Raw genomic sequence first — 14,693 nt, 5'->3', positions numbered from 1 at the left:
GATAAATATATCATTTTAAATATAAAAAATCTAAAATATAATTATGATAATCATTGATAACTAACAGAATTTAATTAAGAAAATTACACCAAAACACAAGTACTTTTAAAAAGATTAATTTAATACTGATATCGATATTTTTTTCAAAATTTTATGATATTTTTAAATTTATATTTTATTCAAAAATAAAAATATTACCACTTTCTCAAAACCACATAAAACCAATATTACTTAAAATTCAAGATTACAAGTAAATTATGCAAAAGTACAACTTATCAAAGCTTTATTTTTGAATTTGTATAACTAATTGCGGAAAAATATAATCAAATAGAGGATAAACATCTTATTTTAAAATATAAAAAATCTAAGATATAGTTAGAATAATTATCAAGTTCCAACAAAATAAATAATTATTATCTTTATAAAAAAATTATATTATTAAACCAAATATAAATTACTTCGTTATCTATACTATATTATAAAGCATTTGATATAAACTTTTAAAAACCATTTTTTATGCATGAAGTACTGTTTATTGATGCATATTACTTAAAATTCAAGATTACAAGTAATTTTGCATAAGTACAAGTTATTAAAGCTCCATTTTTAAATTCGTGTAACTAACTGCAGATAAACATAATCAAATACAAGATAAACATCTATTTTAAATATAGAAAATCTAAAATATAATTAAGATAATCATTAAGTTTTAACTGTTAATTATTACCTTGATAAAAAATTATATTATTAAACCAAAAATAAATTATATTTTTATTAGACCTAAATTAAATTATAATAAAAAACTAAATTAAAGAAGTTACAAAAAAAACTATTAAATAGTTAATTTAATACTAATATCAATTTTATTTTATTTTCAAATTTGTATGTTATCTTTAAATTTATATTTCATTCAAAAATAAAAACATTATCGCTTTCTTAAAATCATATAAAGTCGTACTTTATTTCGCTGCATTGCGCGAATATATTTCTAGTATATATATATATATATATATATATATATATATATATGAATAAATATAAATACTTAATTTTTATTTTTAAATTTTACATTTTATACTCTTATAACCATTAAAATAATATATTTTTTATTTTTCGATTTATAATTTATGTCTTTTTATACTAATCTATACTATATTAAAAACAAATTATTTTGTATTTTAAATTACATTTTTTTATTGTTATAATTAGTTATTTAATTTACTTTATAATTGCTTGTTTTTAGTTTTTCATTTTACTCCTTTATCTATACTATATTAGTAGAACGGTACTCACGTAATGTAGCGAGATAAATCTCCATTTAATTATTTCGTTTTTATTCTTCTCTATTGATATAATACGATTTTATGTCGTTTTGAGAAAAACAATAACGTTTTTATTTTTGAATGAAATATAAATTTGAAGATAACATAAAAATTTGAAAAAAATAAATTGATAGCATCAAATTAACTATTTAATAATTCTCATTTTTTTGGTGTAACTTCTTTAATTTAATTTTTTATTATACGCTAATTTAGATTTAATAACAAAGTACTTTATTTTTGGTTTAATAATATAATTTTTTATAAAGATAATAATTAAATATTTTGTTAGAACTCAATAATTATCTTAACTATAATTCAGATTTTCTATATTTTAAAATGAATGTTTATCTTGTACTTGATTATGTTTATCTGCAGTTAGTTACACGAATTTAAAAATAGAGCTTTAATAAGTTGTACTTATACAAAATTACTTGTAATCTTGAATTTTAAGTAATATGCATTAATAAACAATAATTCATGCATAAAAAGTGGTTTTTAAGTGTTTTTATCAAATGCTTTATAATATAGTACATATAACGCATTTGATAAGAACACTTAAAAAAACCATTTTTTATGCATGGAGTATTATGTATTAATGCATATTACTTAAAATTTAATATTACAAGTCAATTATGCGTAAATACAACTTATTAAAGCTTCATTTTTGAATTCGTATAACTAACTGCAGATAAACATAATCAAATACGGAATAAACATCTCATTTTATATATAAAAAATTTAAAATATAATTAGGATATTGAGTTCTAACAGAATCATTAACTTCATAAAATTTTATTGTTAAGCTAGAAATAAATTACTTCTCTAAATCGTAAAAAACATTATCTTTCTCAAAACCACAATTATCGTATTATATCAACAAAGACAAAATATAAAACAAAACATTAAAATGGAGATATATCTCGCTGCATTGTGCGAGTACCCTTCTAGTCATATTAACATACATAATCATATATTAACATAAAATACGTTTCTTTTTCTACAAATTATATTATTACATGATCGTCTCGTCAATTTCTTCAAAATTATAAAAATTATACTGATATAATTATAAAAATCAGAATACATACCTATAAAAAAATTGTTACAACGTGCAAATAAAAATTCTTGAAATTTAATAATAATTATTTTTTTAGAAAGATACGCTCAAGCCTACATGGATAAGATTCTGAATCGAACCTAAATTTTCCAGTTTAATTTAGATTTCGTTACAAAATACAAACATAAGAGTTCAGAAAAATAAAATCCCGACATAGATTCCTAAATCAAGTTTTTAATCTTTTATGTTTAGACGTACATTGGAAAAAGTGAGATTTTGTTTCCATTGATACAAACTAATGAATCACGAAACTCAGCTATCGTAGATTCAACCTCGTTTATATCCACGACCTAAGAAATTTAACCATTCGAGCATACGACAAAAAACCCTGTTACTATATATTAAATTTTCTCGAGCCAATTTCTTTACACCAAATATCAACAATACACGAAGTTAAGATGAAGCAGTCGACGCTTATTTTCATCGTTCTCCTTTATGTGCTTCTTACGGTGTTCATATCATGCGTCGACGCTCAATCTTGCCAACCGAGCGGAAAGTTGAAAGGTAAGAAACCACCTCACGGGCAATGTGTGAATGATCCAGACTGTTGCAAAGAGGGAAAATTTTACACGACATATAAATGTTCCCCACGTGTCACTGGACATACAAAGGCGACTCTCACGATTAACAATTTTGAGAAGGGCGGGGACGGCGGCGGACCATCAGAGTGTGACAGTAAGTTCCACTCGAATAACATTCCGGTTGTGGCGTTGTCCACTGGATGGTACAATAAGGGAAAACGATGTTCAAAGTTTATTAAAATACATTACAGGGGTAAAAGCGTAAAAGCTAAGGTGGTTGATGAGTGTGACTCCACTCAAGGTTGCGACGATGAGCACGGATTCCAACCACCGTGCCCTAATAACATCGTTGATGGATCTAAAGCCGTTTGGAAGGCGCTCGGGATACCCGAGAAAGATTGGGGCGAAGCAACAGTTACATGGTCAGACGCATGATCATGCTTGAAGTCGGTTCAATAAATAAAACTGATTGAGTACTCACAATCACCATTTTGAATAAAGTAGCCCGTAACGATAAAACAGTCGAGATGGGATCTACTCTGCTCAGATTTTCGTCACGAAAAGGAATTCCGAACGAATGTTCAACCACTTGTTTTCTTTTTCTTATTTTCTGGTTCTCCAAACTAAACCTTATGTTCAATTATATCCAAGTAAATAATCGTGACTTGCCATGAGATTAATCTGGACGAAGCCTGAGATCAACCATTTAAAAAAAATTGAAAGATGACCATCGTTAATAAACCATATGTGGAATCTTTGTGTGACAAATTTCCCGACTCGCATGCACCTACGCAAACCGTCATATTTTTGGAACAAACCGTCAAGATGTATGAACTCCACTATTCATAAACAAACACACGACCTTCGGACCTCCAAAATCAATCTCCACCGTCAATGACGTAGATAAGATACTCTGACGTCATATTCAAAACTCACGACTAGAGGTGATCATTTCCAGGCTTGGGTTGGGCCTGACAGGGCCTAACGTAACAACCCTAAACCGACTTTTGCGGGCTTATAGAGTTGTCTGTACCCGTCTTATGAACATGCCGAACTTGCCAACGAGCTAACGGGCTTTTTTTTAACATTTCAAAAGCAAAAAATTATATAATATCGTTTGAATAACATAAATTCTTTTAAGCATAAAATAATACGTAAAAGATATCAATGTACATAGTGTATGAAAAAGAAAAGCAAAATATTTATCCTCCTACTATTCAAGATCGAGATTCGTTACGTGATATATAACATATCACATATTATATTATTTGGGTGACGGTTGGTACTTAGTAGAGAGAATCCAATCCAACCAAAGACACTTCTAAATAGTTTTAATAAAAAAACAGTAACTTATTAATTTTATATAAAATTTATCAACCATAATAATATAACGGTTGGGCGGGTTTGTCCGAATTCTTTTTTTTCATTGCCCAAACCTGCCCGTTAATTCTAGCGCTCCAAACCGAGCCTGCCCATTAATTTTAACGCTCCAGCCCGATCCCGCCCACTTTTTCAAGAATGATTGTCTAAGACAACTTTTCCAACGGGTCGAGCAGGCAGAGTCTAGCGGGTTGTACCATCCGTGAACAACTCTACTCACGACATAACGATGCTACTGAATTTTGACCAAAACTGCAGTCAATTTCCTTCTCTTTTTTCTTGTGTTTTTTGTAAATTCCCTTATCGTTATAACTCCTTAGAGTAGTGATGGCCAAATCGGCCCTGCCCGGCCCGGCTCGGGACCGTCGGAGGACCGGGACTTGTAAGGACCGGTTATGGGACCGGTTGGGGTTTTTGGAAATTTCGTGGGACCGGGACCGACCCGAAAATTCAAATAATTTTATAAATAAATGTATTTTTAAATAATTTTATAATGTATTTTTATAAGACAATGCAATTTTAATTATATTAAAACGTATTTTTAAAGTGTATTTGAGTGATCCAATTGTAAATTTTATAATATATTAAAAATATACATCATTAAAACAAAATCTTATTTTTAATGTCGGGACTGGGACCGGTGGCCCATAACCGGTTATGAAGTACCTTGACCGGTCCTACCATTTTCGACCGGAACCGGTTATGGCCGGTTTTGAGAAAGCTTGGGACCAGCCCGGGACCGATTTTTCGCCATCACTACATATATTGTATTTTGGGCTATTAAATCTTTCTCATGGCCCAAAATTAAATAAGCCCAACAAATAAGCCTTTCGGGTTCCTTTTAGAAGTGGATTTTGGATAAAAAAGGGGCTGTTTATTGGTTGTCTATTAAGTCATATAGACATAAAATTGATTGAATTAATTTGTCGGTATAAGAGTTATTTTCATAGATTAAATGAGCGTGTTTTTTAATTGAGAAAGATAAGTTTGGAAAAAAAAAATTGACTTTCTGCATAAAGCCCCCCACTAGAAGCTTACTAAATAAGTTATTTTCTTTATGAAAACAAAATCACATACGATGTGTAGCAAAACATATATAAAATATATAAGGTCACATGTGTTTCAAAACGTAATTCGTAATTTACATATATTACATGTAATCTTGTAGGTAACTTAATTTTTTTTCCCACTATAATCAATATCATATATGATACATTGTTGAAAATTAACGATTTTTTTTGAAAAAAAATTCAATTAATTGCGGATATCACATATGATTTTTGACGTAAATTGTAAAAAACTCTTAAATAAACTACTTCAACAAAAATAAATATTTTAAAATGAAAAACCAAATGACATTTATTTTAAATGTTGTAAAAATAAAAAAATGAAAAATTAATCATGCTTAAATCATGAAAACGATAAAAAATCATGAATAAATACCTTAATGATTTTTATATTTTATTGTCTTGGACTTGTGCTTTGCTTTTTCGCTATGTTATATAAATAAAACTTAATAAAATAAATAAATAAGAACCTAAAAGACCTTGATTTTCATCAAACAATCAACCTATTGATATTGGAAGACCCAACGGATTCTTTCTTTAAGGAAGAGGCAAAATAGAATCAACTTGAATTCGGGCACTATGTGAAATATTCGGTTTTTTCCTCTTCCTCTATCCCATAGGTACAGTGTTTGAATCAATCAAGAACCTTTTCTTCTATCTGAATCAATATTATTCCATTCCAATTCCTTCCCGATACCTCTCACGGAAAATCTTGAATTGTATAAAAAATTACTCGAAATAAGAAAATTTTGATTCCAGACTATATAAGGCATTCTCCGGATAATTCAAATCGAAACAATTGGATGTCCAATTCAAATCACAAGCTTCTGATAAAAAACGAACAGGTCTTATGAGTTTCTTTGTAGCAGAGGTTATTAAATCGGTAGGGGGGGTTACATAGATGCCTTTTATGGAACATTCTTAACTGTGGGGATGAGAAAATATTAAATATATTAAATAATCTTTATAAAAATAAATGAATCTTCATATATAATTTGTATACAACAAATGACACATATGCCCTTTTGGACGATTTTTTAAAAGTGTCATTTAAAGTACTATTCAAATAAATGACCATCCTATAATTATTGTCTTATTTTCTTAAATATGTATCATTTTCGTATGAACCCCCCTCTCTTTCTCTCTATATGTATATGTGTGTATATATATATATATATATATATATATATATATATATATATATATATATAGGGTTGGGTTCACGTGAGACCAATCTGTTTTCTTGAGACTATTTTTTTACACTTGAAACTTCACAGCAAAATGATGTGAAGGTAAAAAAAAAGTCGAACCTTCACAGCAAAAACACTATGAAGGTTACATTCCCAACGTTTTGCTGTGAAGCTTCAAGTGCAAAAAAGTGGTCTCACGAAAACAGGCTGGTCTCACGTGATCCCAAGTTTATTTACATACATACATATTCAAATAAATGATCATCCCAGAATTATTCTCTTATTTTCTTAAATATGTATCATTTTCGTATGAACCCCCCTCTCTTTCTCTCTATATGTATATGTATGTATGTGTGTGCGTATATATATATATATATATATATATATATATATATATAGGGTTGGGTTCACGTGAGACCAATCTGTTTTCTTGAGACCATTTTTTTACACTTGAAGCTTCATAGCAAAATGATGTGAAGGTTACCTTCCCATCATTCTGCTGTGAAGTTTCAAGTGCAAAATAGTGATCTCATGGATGTCACAAAAATAGACTGGTCTCACGTGATCCCAAGTTTATTTACATATATATATATATACATACATACATACATACACACACACACATATATATATATATATATATATACATACGAAAATAGAACAATGACGTGGTATGGTTAGTAGTATATTATACATATGATCGTATTCCTAACATTATGATACATAATATATTTTAGACATTTATGTTCTACAAAGTAACGAGAAGACACATTCGTTTGTCTTCTACGTAAATATGATGGAATTTCTTTTTCCCGAAACTCATTTGGTTTCTGAAGTCTCGATAAATCCTTTAAACGGTGTAATCTTTTAAACAATTGCTTCAAAAACACAACAAAAGACTTAAGTTTTTAGGATCACACAATAATATGCAAGCGTTCTAACATAATGTTGTGTATGACTTAATTTTTTAGGATCAAATAATGAAACGTTATACATAAAACTGCTACAATATGTTTACAGGAGCCTTTTGACCATTTTAACAAGTTTTTCATGACACTTTTACAAATAAAGTATCAAATTAGCTATTTTATATTACATTTTTTTAGAAGTATCCTATAAATTCATATTTTTATAAAACACTTGTGTTAATAAGACAATTTTAAGTATTTTCTTATAAAATAGCTAATACTGTAATCCATTTAAAAATGTTCTAAAAAACTTATTAGAACGTCTAAAAAAATCCTATAAAACTATTGTAACACTTTTAAATATAACGTTTTATTATGTGCTCCTATAAATTTAAGTTATATAAAGCATTTTATCATAACACTTAAGACATTTCGACGCCCTGTAATTCCAATTTCGTTGTAATGAATGTGCTTTATTCCGGTTCTTATTTTCGGAAACAAACTTTCAAAAACTGTTCCTATGTTCCCTTAATTGCATACAGAATATAGGACATCCTCTAAAACAGTGTTTCTGGAAGTAGGTTTTCTAAAACAGAAACCGAAACAAAGCAAGTTCCATTTTGACACAGTATAAGCTACATATTCGACAATTACCATTTAAAGATTCAGCGAAAACACGATGTTTTCCATGATGCGTAACTACATACCAAATACTAAATGACCCATCTTTTCACAATGAAAAAACAAGGAAAATTGTAATACAACAAAATCGGGTTTATAGGACACTCTCAAATTCTAAGTGTCCTAATAGACCTCTTTATAGGACTTAGTTTATAAGACCAAAAAAATAAAGTGTCCTATCTAAAGGTGTTGAAATAAGTTTATATGACGTTTTTTGACGTCGTAATAAGTTTTTTAGGACAATTTTAATATAAAGTGTCCTATTATCAACCTTATAGGATACTATTTGAAATATTGTCCTATAAAAACAAGTGTCCTATAAAAAAATGAGTTTATAGGATACTTTCTCAAAAGTGTCCTATAAAGTTGCTAATGCGACACTTTGTATTAAAAATGTCCTAAAAAACTTGTTAAGACGCCCAAAAGCGTCATATAAACTTATTACAACATCTTTAGATAGAACACTTTATATTTTGGTCCTATAAATTAAGTCTTATAAAGAGGTCTATTGGGACACTTAGAGATTGAGGGTGTCCTATAAACTCAATTTTGTTGTAGTGTTGGTTTATGATTAAATGTTGTAAATTTTGGTGCATCTAACAAAGATATGGTTTACAATCATATTTGGACAAGAACAAGAAGAGCTCAACAAGTGATTCTAATCTCTATGTGACAAAGACTTGGTTTAATATAAGCAAAAACCATACTTTTAATGTTTATTATATCATATAAATAACATATAATAAGACAAAAAAGATATCTCACATCGAGTTGGATCGATGGTATTGCTAAAATCCATAATAAGTGATGTCGTCTAATAGTAGTTGGATGGTAGCCAAAGGTTCAACTAGAAGTTCCACTGTATCTGATTCTTTTTGCCGTTATAACTATTCGAATATCAGTGTTATTATAATTAACTGAACAACGACAACAATGTTTTTAGTTTTTCTTTATGTATTTACATCTAAACTTAAAGTATGCGGGATTTGTGTTTCAATCTTCAAATGATAAGTATACAGTGTTGAATTGCTTCTAAATGTTCAAACGTTTTAGCATGAATAAATTGATTCATCCATATGCTTAAAACTGTCGAGAAATTGGCTAAAGCTCTACGTTTTTAAACGTAGAGAAGTTGAATCTTTGTATTTTTAAGGTTTTGCAAGAAAGGTTGAAAGTTTCAATTCAGGTTTTGCAATAGCCCTTGTGGCCATGGAGGTTCACCTACGATGACTCCAAGCATTCATCGTCGTCAAAGGGATTAGTTGGTACATAGGTATCCGAAAATGCGTAATAGGTCTGGCGTGCATCAAACAAAGATTTGGTTTTAAATCATATTTGGATAAGAACAAAAACAAGAACAAGAACAACTCAAGGGATTCATGACAACGACTCGGTTACACTCCCTGTCATATTAATAAAACACAGTAAAACAACAGATGTCATTCGATCGTTAAGTTAGATGATGTTGCTAAATTTTGTGAAATAATTGCACGTTGTTTTCACTTATAGTGGTTTTCTATGCTATCTAGTATCTAGTTGAATAGTATCTTATTGTAATGCAGTTAGAATCTTTTTGCCGTTTATACATCCAAATAAAAATGTTCGGTTAGCAGACATGGTTTAGTGTCTCGTTATGGTCATAACGACGAGTAATCCATTTTATTCTTTTTGTTATTATTTGTGTTACATTTATTGCTATTGAACCGCATAGTGTGATTTGGTAAAAATGAAACCGCAAACAACATCATGGAAATTCTAAACCGCCATTCGTAGTATGGTGGGATGTGGATGGTTTATGTGGTTTAGCTGAACAACCCTAATAATTATATAATTAGGGGCCATTTAGTAAACATTTGCCTTGGTAAGAACTTAACAGTTCAATTACCTTACATGGTGACCATAACAAAGATCGAGAATCTTACTTGATAAGAAGGAAGGTAAGGATCGAGAGTCTTACCCAGTAAGTGAGAATAATGATGCTCACCCGATAAACGCTTACAGGTTATAAACGCTTACTATTTAATCCATTTTGATGCCCGAAAATATTACCCTATAAGGTAAATAAGAATAGTGGATGTCGTCAGTAAACGCTTACTCAGTAAACGTTTGGTAAACAGACCCTTAAATAAAATCACCATTTTGTATCAAATAACAAGTCATTTTTTTTCTTAAGACAATAGCAAATTGTCCTTTCAAAAAACAACAAAAAGATAAAATAAAAACAAGAAAGTTAGAGTTAAAGATTCATACTTTGAAAACCAACAAAAACAAGAACACAAATCATACAATGCAACAAAGATTTCATTATATATATATATATACACACACTACAATGGAAGCTAATATGGATTCTTGCACTTAACTTCCATTTTTTGAGAGTTCTTGTTTACTTAGGATTTTGTTCCAATGATACAAACGAATATTTCCTAAAATTCTCTTAGTTAAATTGGCGTCGTAATCTCAACATAATTTACTTTAAAAAAATACAACTGATTGAACACAAGACAAAAACTCGATCACTATATTTTCAGCTATCCTTGATTCAGTTTATTCACACCACATAACATCAATAACATACCAAAGGGGTTAAGATACAATGAAGCAGTCTAGTACAATCGTTTTTCTCGTTCTTTTCTCAGTGTTCGTTACCTTATTCATATCATGCATCAGTGCCCAACCTAGTAATATAGCGGCAACAATGACAATTAACAGCTTTGAGAAGGGCGGTAGTGGTGGAGACCCATCTGAGTGTGATGGAAAGTACCACTCGAATGAGACGCCCATCGTGGCATTGTCTAGCCAATGGTATGATCACGGAAAAAGGTGCTTTAAGTATATCAATATATATTACAAGGATAAAAGTACACAAGCTATGGTGGTAGATGAGTGCGACTCTAGTAAAGGATGTGCTAATGATATTGTAGATGCATCTAAAGCTGTTTGGAAGGCGCTTGCGGTGCCAGGAAGTGAATGGGGTGAAACGAAAGTTACATGGTCAGACGCATGATCGTTCTTGAACCCGATTCAGTATTGCGTATGAATAAAACTGTTGAAATTTCTTAGTTTGAATAAAGGAAATTAAAGGTTATTGCTCAACCCCTTTGTTAAGTTAAAACCATCTTTTCTCTTTCGTTTTCTTGAAAGTTGTAACACGCACATCGTATTAATATACAACATCTTATTTGATCCCATTAATCTTACGATGATAACAAATGCACACACACACACATAGAGCTTAATCAGTTGAGAACTTCAAAATTTGTGAGATCAATGAGAAATTCTACCTTACGGTTTTGTTTTACATGATTTTTTTTCACATTTAAGTATAATATGTAATGTGTTGATTTATATATATTTGTATTTGTTTCATGTGTGTTTCGCTTCATAATGTGAAATTTTTTTATATGTATTTTTTGTTTCACAAACACATGAAAAAGGTTTTGACGGGTGTCGAGTCCGGCAATTAATAATAGAATTTTATTAAAATAAGCCTATTATCTCTAAAACACAACTTGTGATAGCGATAAGTAAGGTCGTCTCCTCAAGGACTCGTGTTAACCGTAAGTCCAAGACGTAACTGAGTGCAAATTCATAAAAAAATGTGTGTATATCAGTATATATAAGGGGGGGGGGGGTTGGAAGATTGATAAATGGCCTAAATACGCAAATTAAATTGAGAACTTTAAACAATAACGAATAAATTCTAGTGATGAGTATAACTGGTTCTTTATCAAATCATGTATCATTGACTTGTATAAAAACATTTTTCTCAATAGATTTTAGACCGGTCGTGAGTGTCAACACGTGCCAAACACTCCGCTTGTCTTTATAATTAAACTAGCACGAGAAGCTCGGTAGATTAGTTCCTAATTGATTAAGTTGATTCTAGTCACGAACGTAAAATTCAACCTACCAATTGCCTTAAGCAATAAACAAGCACCAATCCTAACTAATGAACGGAACCCGAACATTTAAGCTAGATTACACAGTCCTATAATGCAAATCAATGAGCTTGGCTGTCTATTGATGCACTATTTGCTACCAAGTGGAAATTAAGAACAATTACAGATTCCTAATTACAACTAGCAATTCAAATTTAGGCTAAAGAATTCAAGGGATCCTTCTCAAAACCAAAATCCCAAAAATGAATAACGGTTCTGAACAAGAATTGCACAATTAAAATTCAATTAAGTTTCAATGTTAAACAAGTCTCAACAAAATTCAATGCAAATTGGCTATAATCCCATCACTAGAAACAGAAAATTAGCAACTCATAATTCTATTTTGAAACAAAAATTTAACTTATAGATGGTAGAAAGCAGTAGAGTGTGAAGAACCCTAATTGAGAAATCCAAAATCGACTTCAAAAATCTATTTACTATTGCTTCCCGATTTCTCGTTCCTGTCCTCGACCGATTCTCCGGTGAAATTGATTTCTTCCCCCTCAATCCACAGGTTCTACCCTCTTCTTAATCGACCGCCCTCGTCTCGATTTCTTTTTTTGATTGAGTTCTCGATTTCTGCTTCTCCTCTCAATTTCTTCTCCTTTTGATTTCTTCTCCTCTCAATTTATGCTCCTCTCGATTTCTTCTCCTCTAGATTTCTGCTTCGACAGGTTGTTAAATCACACCTCCATCTCTCTCACCGACCCACATCCCCTTCGTAGTCGCCCACGATCTGCTGCACGATGTCCCAATCTCTCGTTCACGCTGCTATTCTAGACAGTAGCCTTGGGCTGCTGTTCTTCCTTTTTCTTTGCTGTCTTTCACGGTCTGCTTGCTTTGGGCTGTGTAGCAGGGCTGTTTGGACGCAGCAGCAAGGCTGTTTGGACACAACAGCAAGGCTGTGTGGACACATTAGCTTAATCATATAGAAATTGACACATTCAGTAAACGTCAGGGAGGTTTTTCTAAACATGCTCTCTCAATTAAAAAGCACGGTCGTTCCATATATGAAAAAACTATCTCAAAATTTTATATTATTCAAAAAATTACCACAAAACTTAATATTTAAATAAAAAATTCTTCATAAGATATGTTTCTTTTAACTTCTTATATTATCTTCCAATAATACAAACAAATATTTGTATAACTCTCTTTTTTAGATCGACATTGTAATTTTAACCCCAACCTTACCCTAAGAAATATAACCATTCAAGCACAAGACAAAAAACCCGATTGCTATATATTCGGTATCCGTATTGCAATTTCTTTTCACCAAATACCATCGACAACATAATACAGATAAAATGAAGCAAACGTCAGTTATCTCCCTCGTCCTCTTTTCTCTGCTTGCTACCTTATCCATATCATCCATCGATGCTCTTAGCAATATGAAGGCAACTATGACGATCAACGGCTTCCAGGAGGGCGAAAGTGGTGGAGGTCCGGCTGAATGTGACGGAAAGTACCATTCAGATAAMACACTCATTGTGGCATTGTCCACCCAATGGTACAATGATGGAAAAAGGTGCTTTAAATCCATCAATATCAACTACAAGGGTAAAAGCGTAAAAGCGAAAGTGGTTGACGAGTGTGACTCAAATCATGGGTGTAAAAATAATATCGTGGACGCGTCTGAAGCTGTGTGGAAAGCCCTTCAGGTGCCTAAGAAAGAATGGGGTGAAACTCAAGTTACGTGGTCAGATGCATGATCGTACTTGAAGCCAATTCAACAATGCATACACATAACGTCTTTGGAGTTTCGCGGTGTGATCATAAATGAATAAAGTAATCTACGACAATAAAAGATTCGAGCATGCTATTATACTTGAATATTTTCTTTTTCATAGAGAATTGTAAGTTCTTAATCGACTTTGAATCTTGTTTCATGAATCTTGAATCTTGTTTCATGTACTGTTTCACATGATTCAAATTATATCTCAAATGATGTTTAGATCCAAGGAAAATGACCCATCAGAAAACAACAAGAAAAGATTGATGCCCATAAACCGTATTTGGACAATAACAAAGAACAACATATGTCACAAAAGGGTATTTGGTCTAGCGGTATCGTAGCCTTTGGCCTCTTAGGAGGTCAAGAGTTCAAACCTTACAAAAAATGAACAGGGAGTGTGAGTTTATTTGTTGCAATTGCCGTTTATAAATATTATATACTTTAAAAAAAACAACATATGTTACAAAAGACTTGGTTTCATAATATCCCAAGTGGATTAAAATACATTCTCATTTTGTGTATATATATATATATATAGAAGTTGGTTATTATACAACCCTTGTTATTTGTGCAACCAATACAACTCAATCTCAATCGTCCATTTCATTTGATTAATATGTGATTTTATAGAGGTTTTGATTATTTTCTAATATAAAGTATTAATCATAATTAATGAACCGTATTCATCTTTCATAAATATTTAAATCATAATAAATGAACTTTAATCATTTCCATAAATATTTCAATTTATTGGGTTGCATTGGTTGTACAAATGCGATATGTTGTATTTGAAATAAACCCTATATATATATATATATATATATATATATA

At 30.7% G+C, this 14,693-nt stretch overlaps 3 protein-coding genes across 3 annotated transcripts; all 3 read left to right on the top strand.

Annotated features, from left to right (window-relative positions):
* Positions 1 to 2,812: 2,812 nt before the first annotated feature.
* Positions 2,813 to 3,420, top strand: LOC112529382 (putative ripening-related protein 2). The gene has a single exon (XM_025140649.1). The coding sequence runs from the start codon at positions 2,838 to 2,840 to the stop codon at positions 3,393 to 3,395; it is 558 nt and encodes a 185-aa protein (XP_024996417.1). The 5' UTR covers positions 2,813 to 2,837; the 3' UTR covers positions 3,396 to 3,420.
* Positions 3,421 to 10,745: 7,325 nt separating this feature from the next.
* On the top strand, positions 10,746 to 11,254 carry LOC112529383 (putative ripening-related protein 2). Its single transcript, XM_025140650.1, has one exon. The coding sequence runs from the start codon at positions 10,783 to 10,785 to the stop codon at positions 11,191 to 11,193; it is 411 nt and encodes a 136-aa protein (XP_024996418.1). The 5' UTR covers positions 10,746 to 10,782; the 3' UTR covers positions 11,194 to 11,254.
* Positions 11,255 to 13,407: 2,153 nt separating this feature from the next.
* On the top strand, positions 13,408 to 13,874 carry LOC112529385 (putative ripening-related protein 2). The gene has a single exon (XM_025140652.1). It carries the CDS (start codon positions 13,435 to 13,437, stop codon positions 13,837 to 13,839), a length of 405 nt encoding a protein of 134 aa, XP_024996420.1. The 5' UTR covers positions 13,408 to 13,434; the 3' UTR covers positions 13,840 to 13,874.
* Positions 13,875 to 14,693: the final 819 nt, after the last annotated feature.

Source organism: Cynara cardunculus, assembly GCF_001531365.2.
Source record: "Cynara cardunculus var. scolymus isolate 2C chromosome LG 16, CcrdV1, whole genome shotgun sequence".
Classification (NCBI taxonomy): Eukaryota; Viridiplantae; Streptophyta; class Magnoliopsida; order Asterales; family Asteraceae; genus Cynara; species Cynara cardunculus.
Note: the sequence above shows the minus strand (reverse complement) of the source record. Positions and strands in the feature narration are given on the sequence as shown.

Bases quoted from the DNA above. Each gene is read 5' to 3' on its own strand.
- LOC112529382 (XM_025140649.1), top strand. From the start codon at position 2,838: ATGAAGCAGTCGACGCTTATTTTCATCGTTCTCCTTTATGTGCTTCTT.
- LOC112529383 (XM_025140650.1), top strand. From the start codon at position 10,783: ATGAAGCAGTCTAGTACAATCGTTTTTCTCGTTCTTTTCTCAGTGTTC.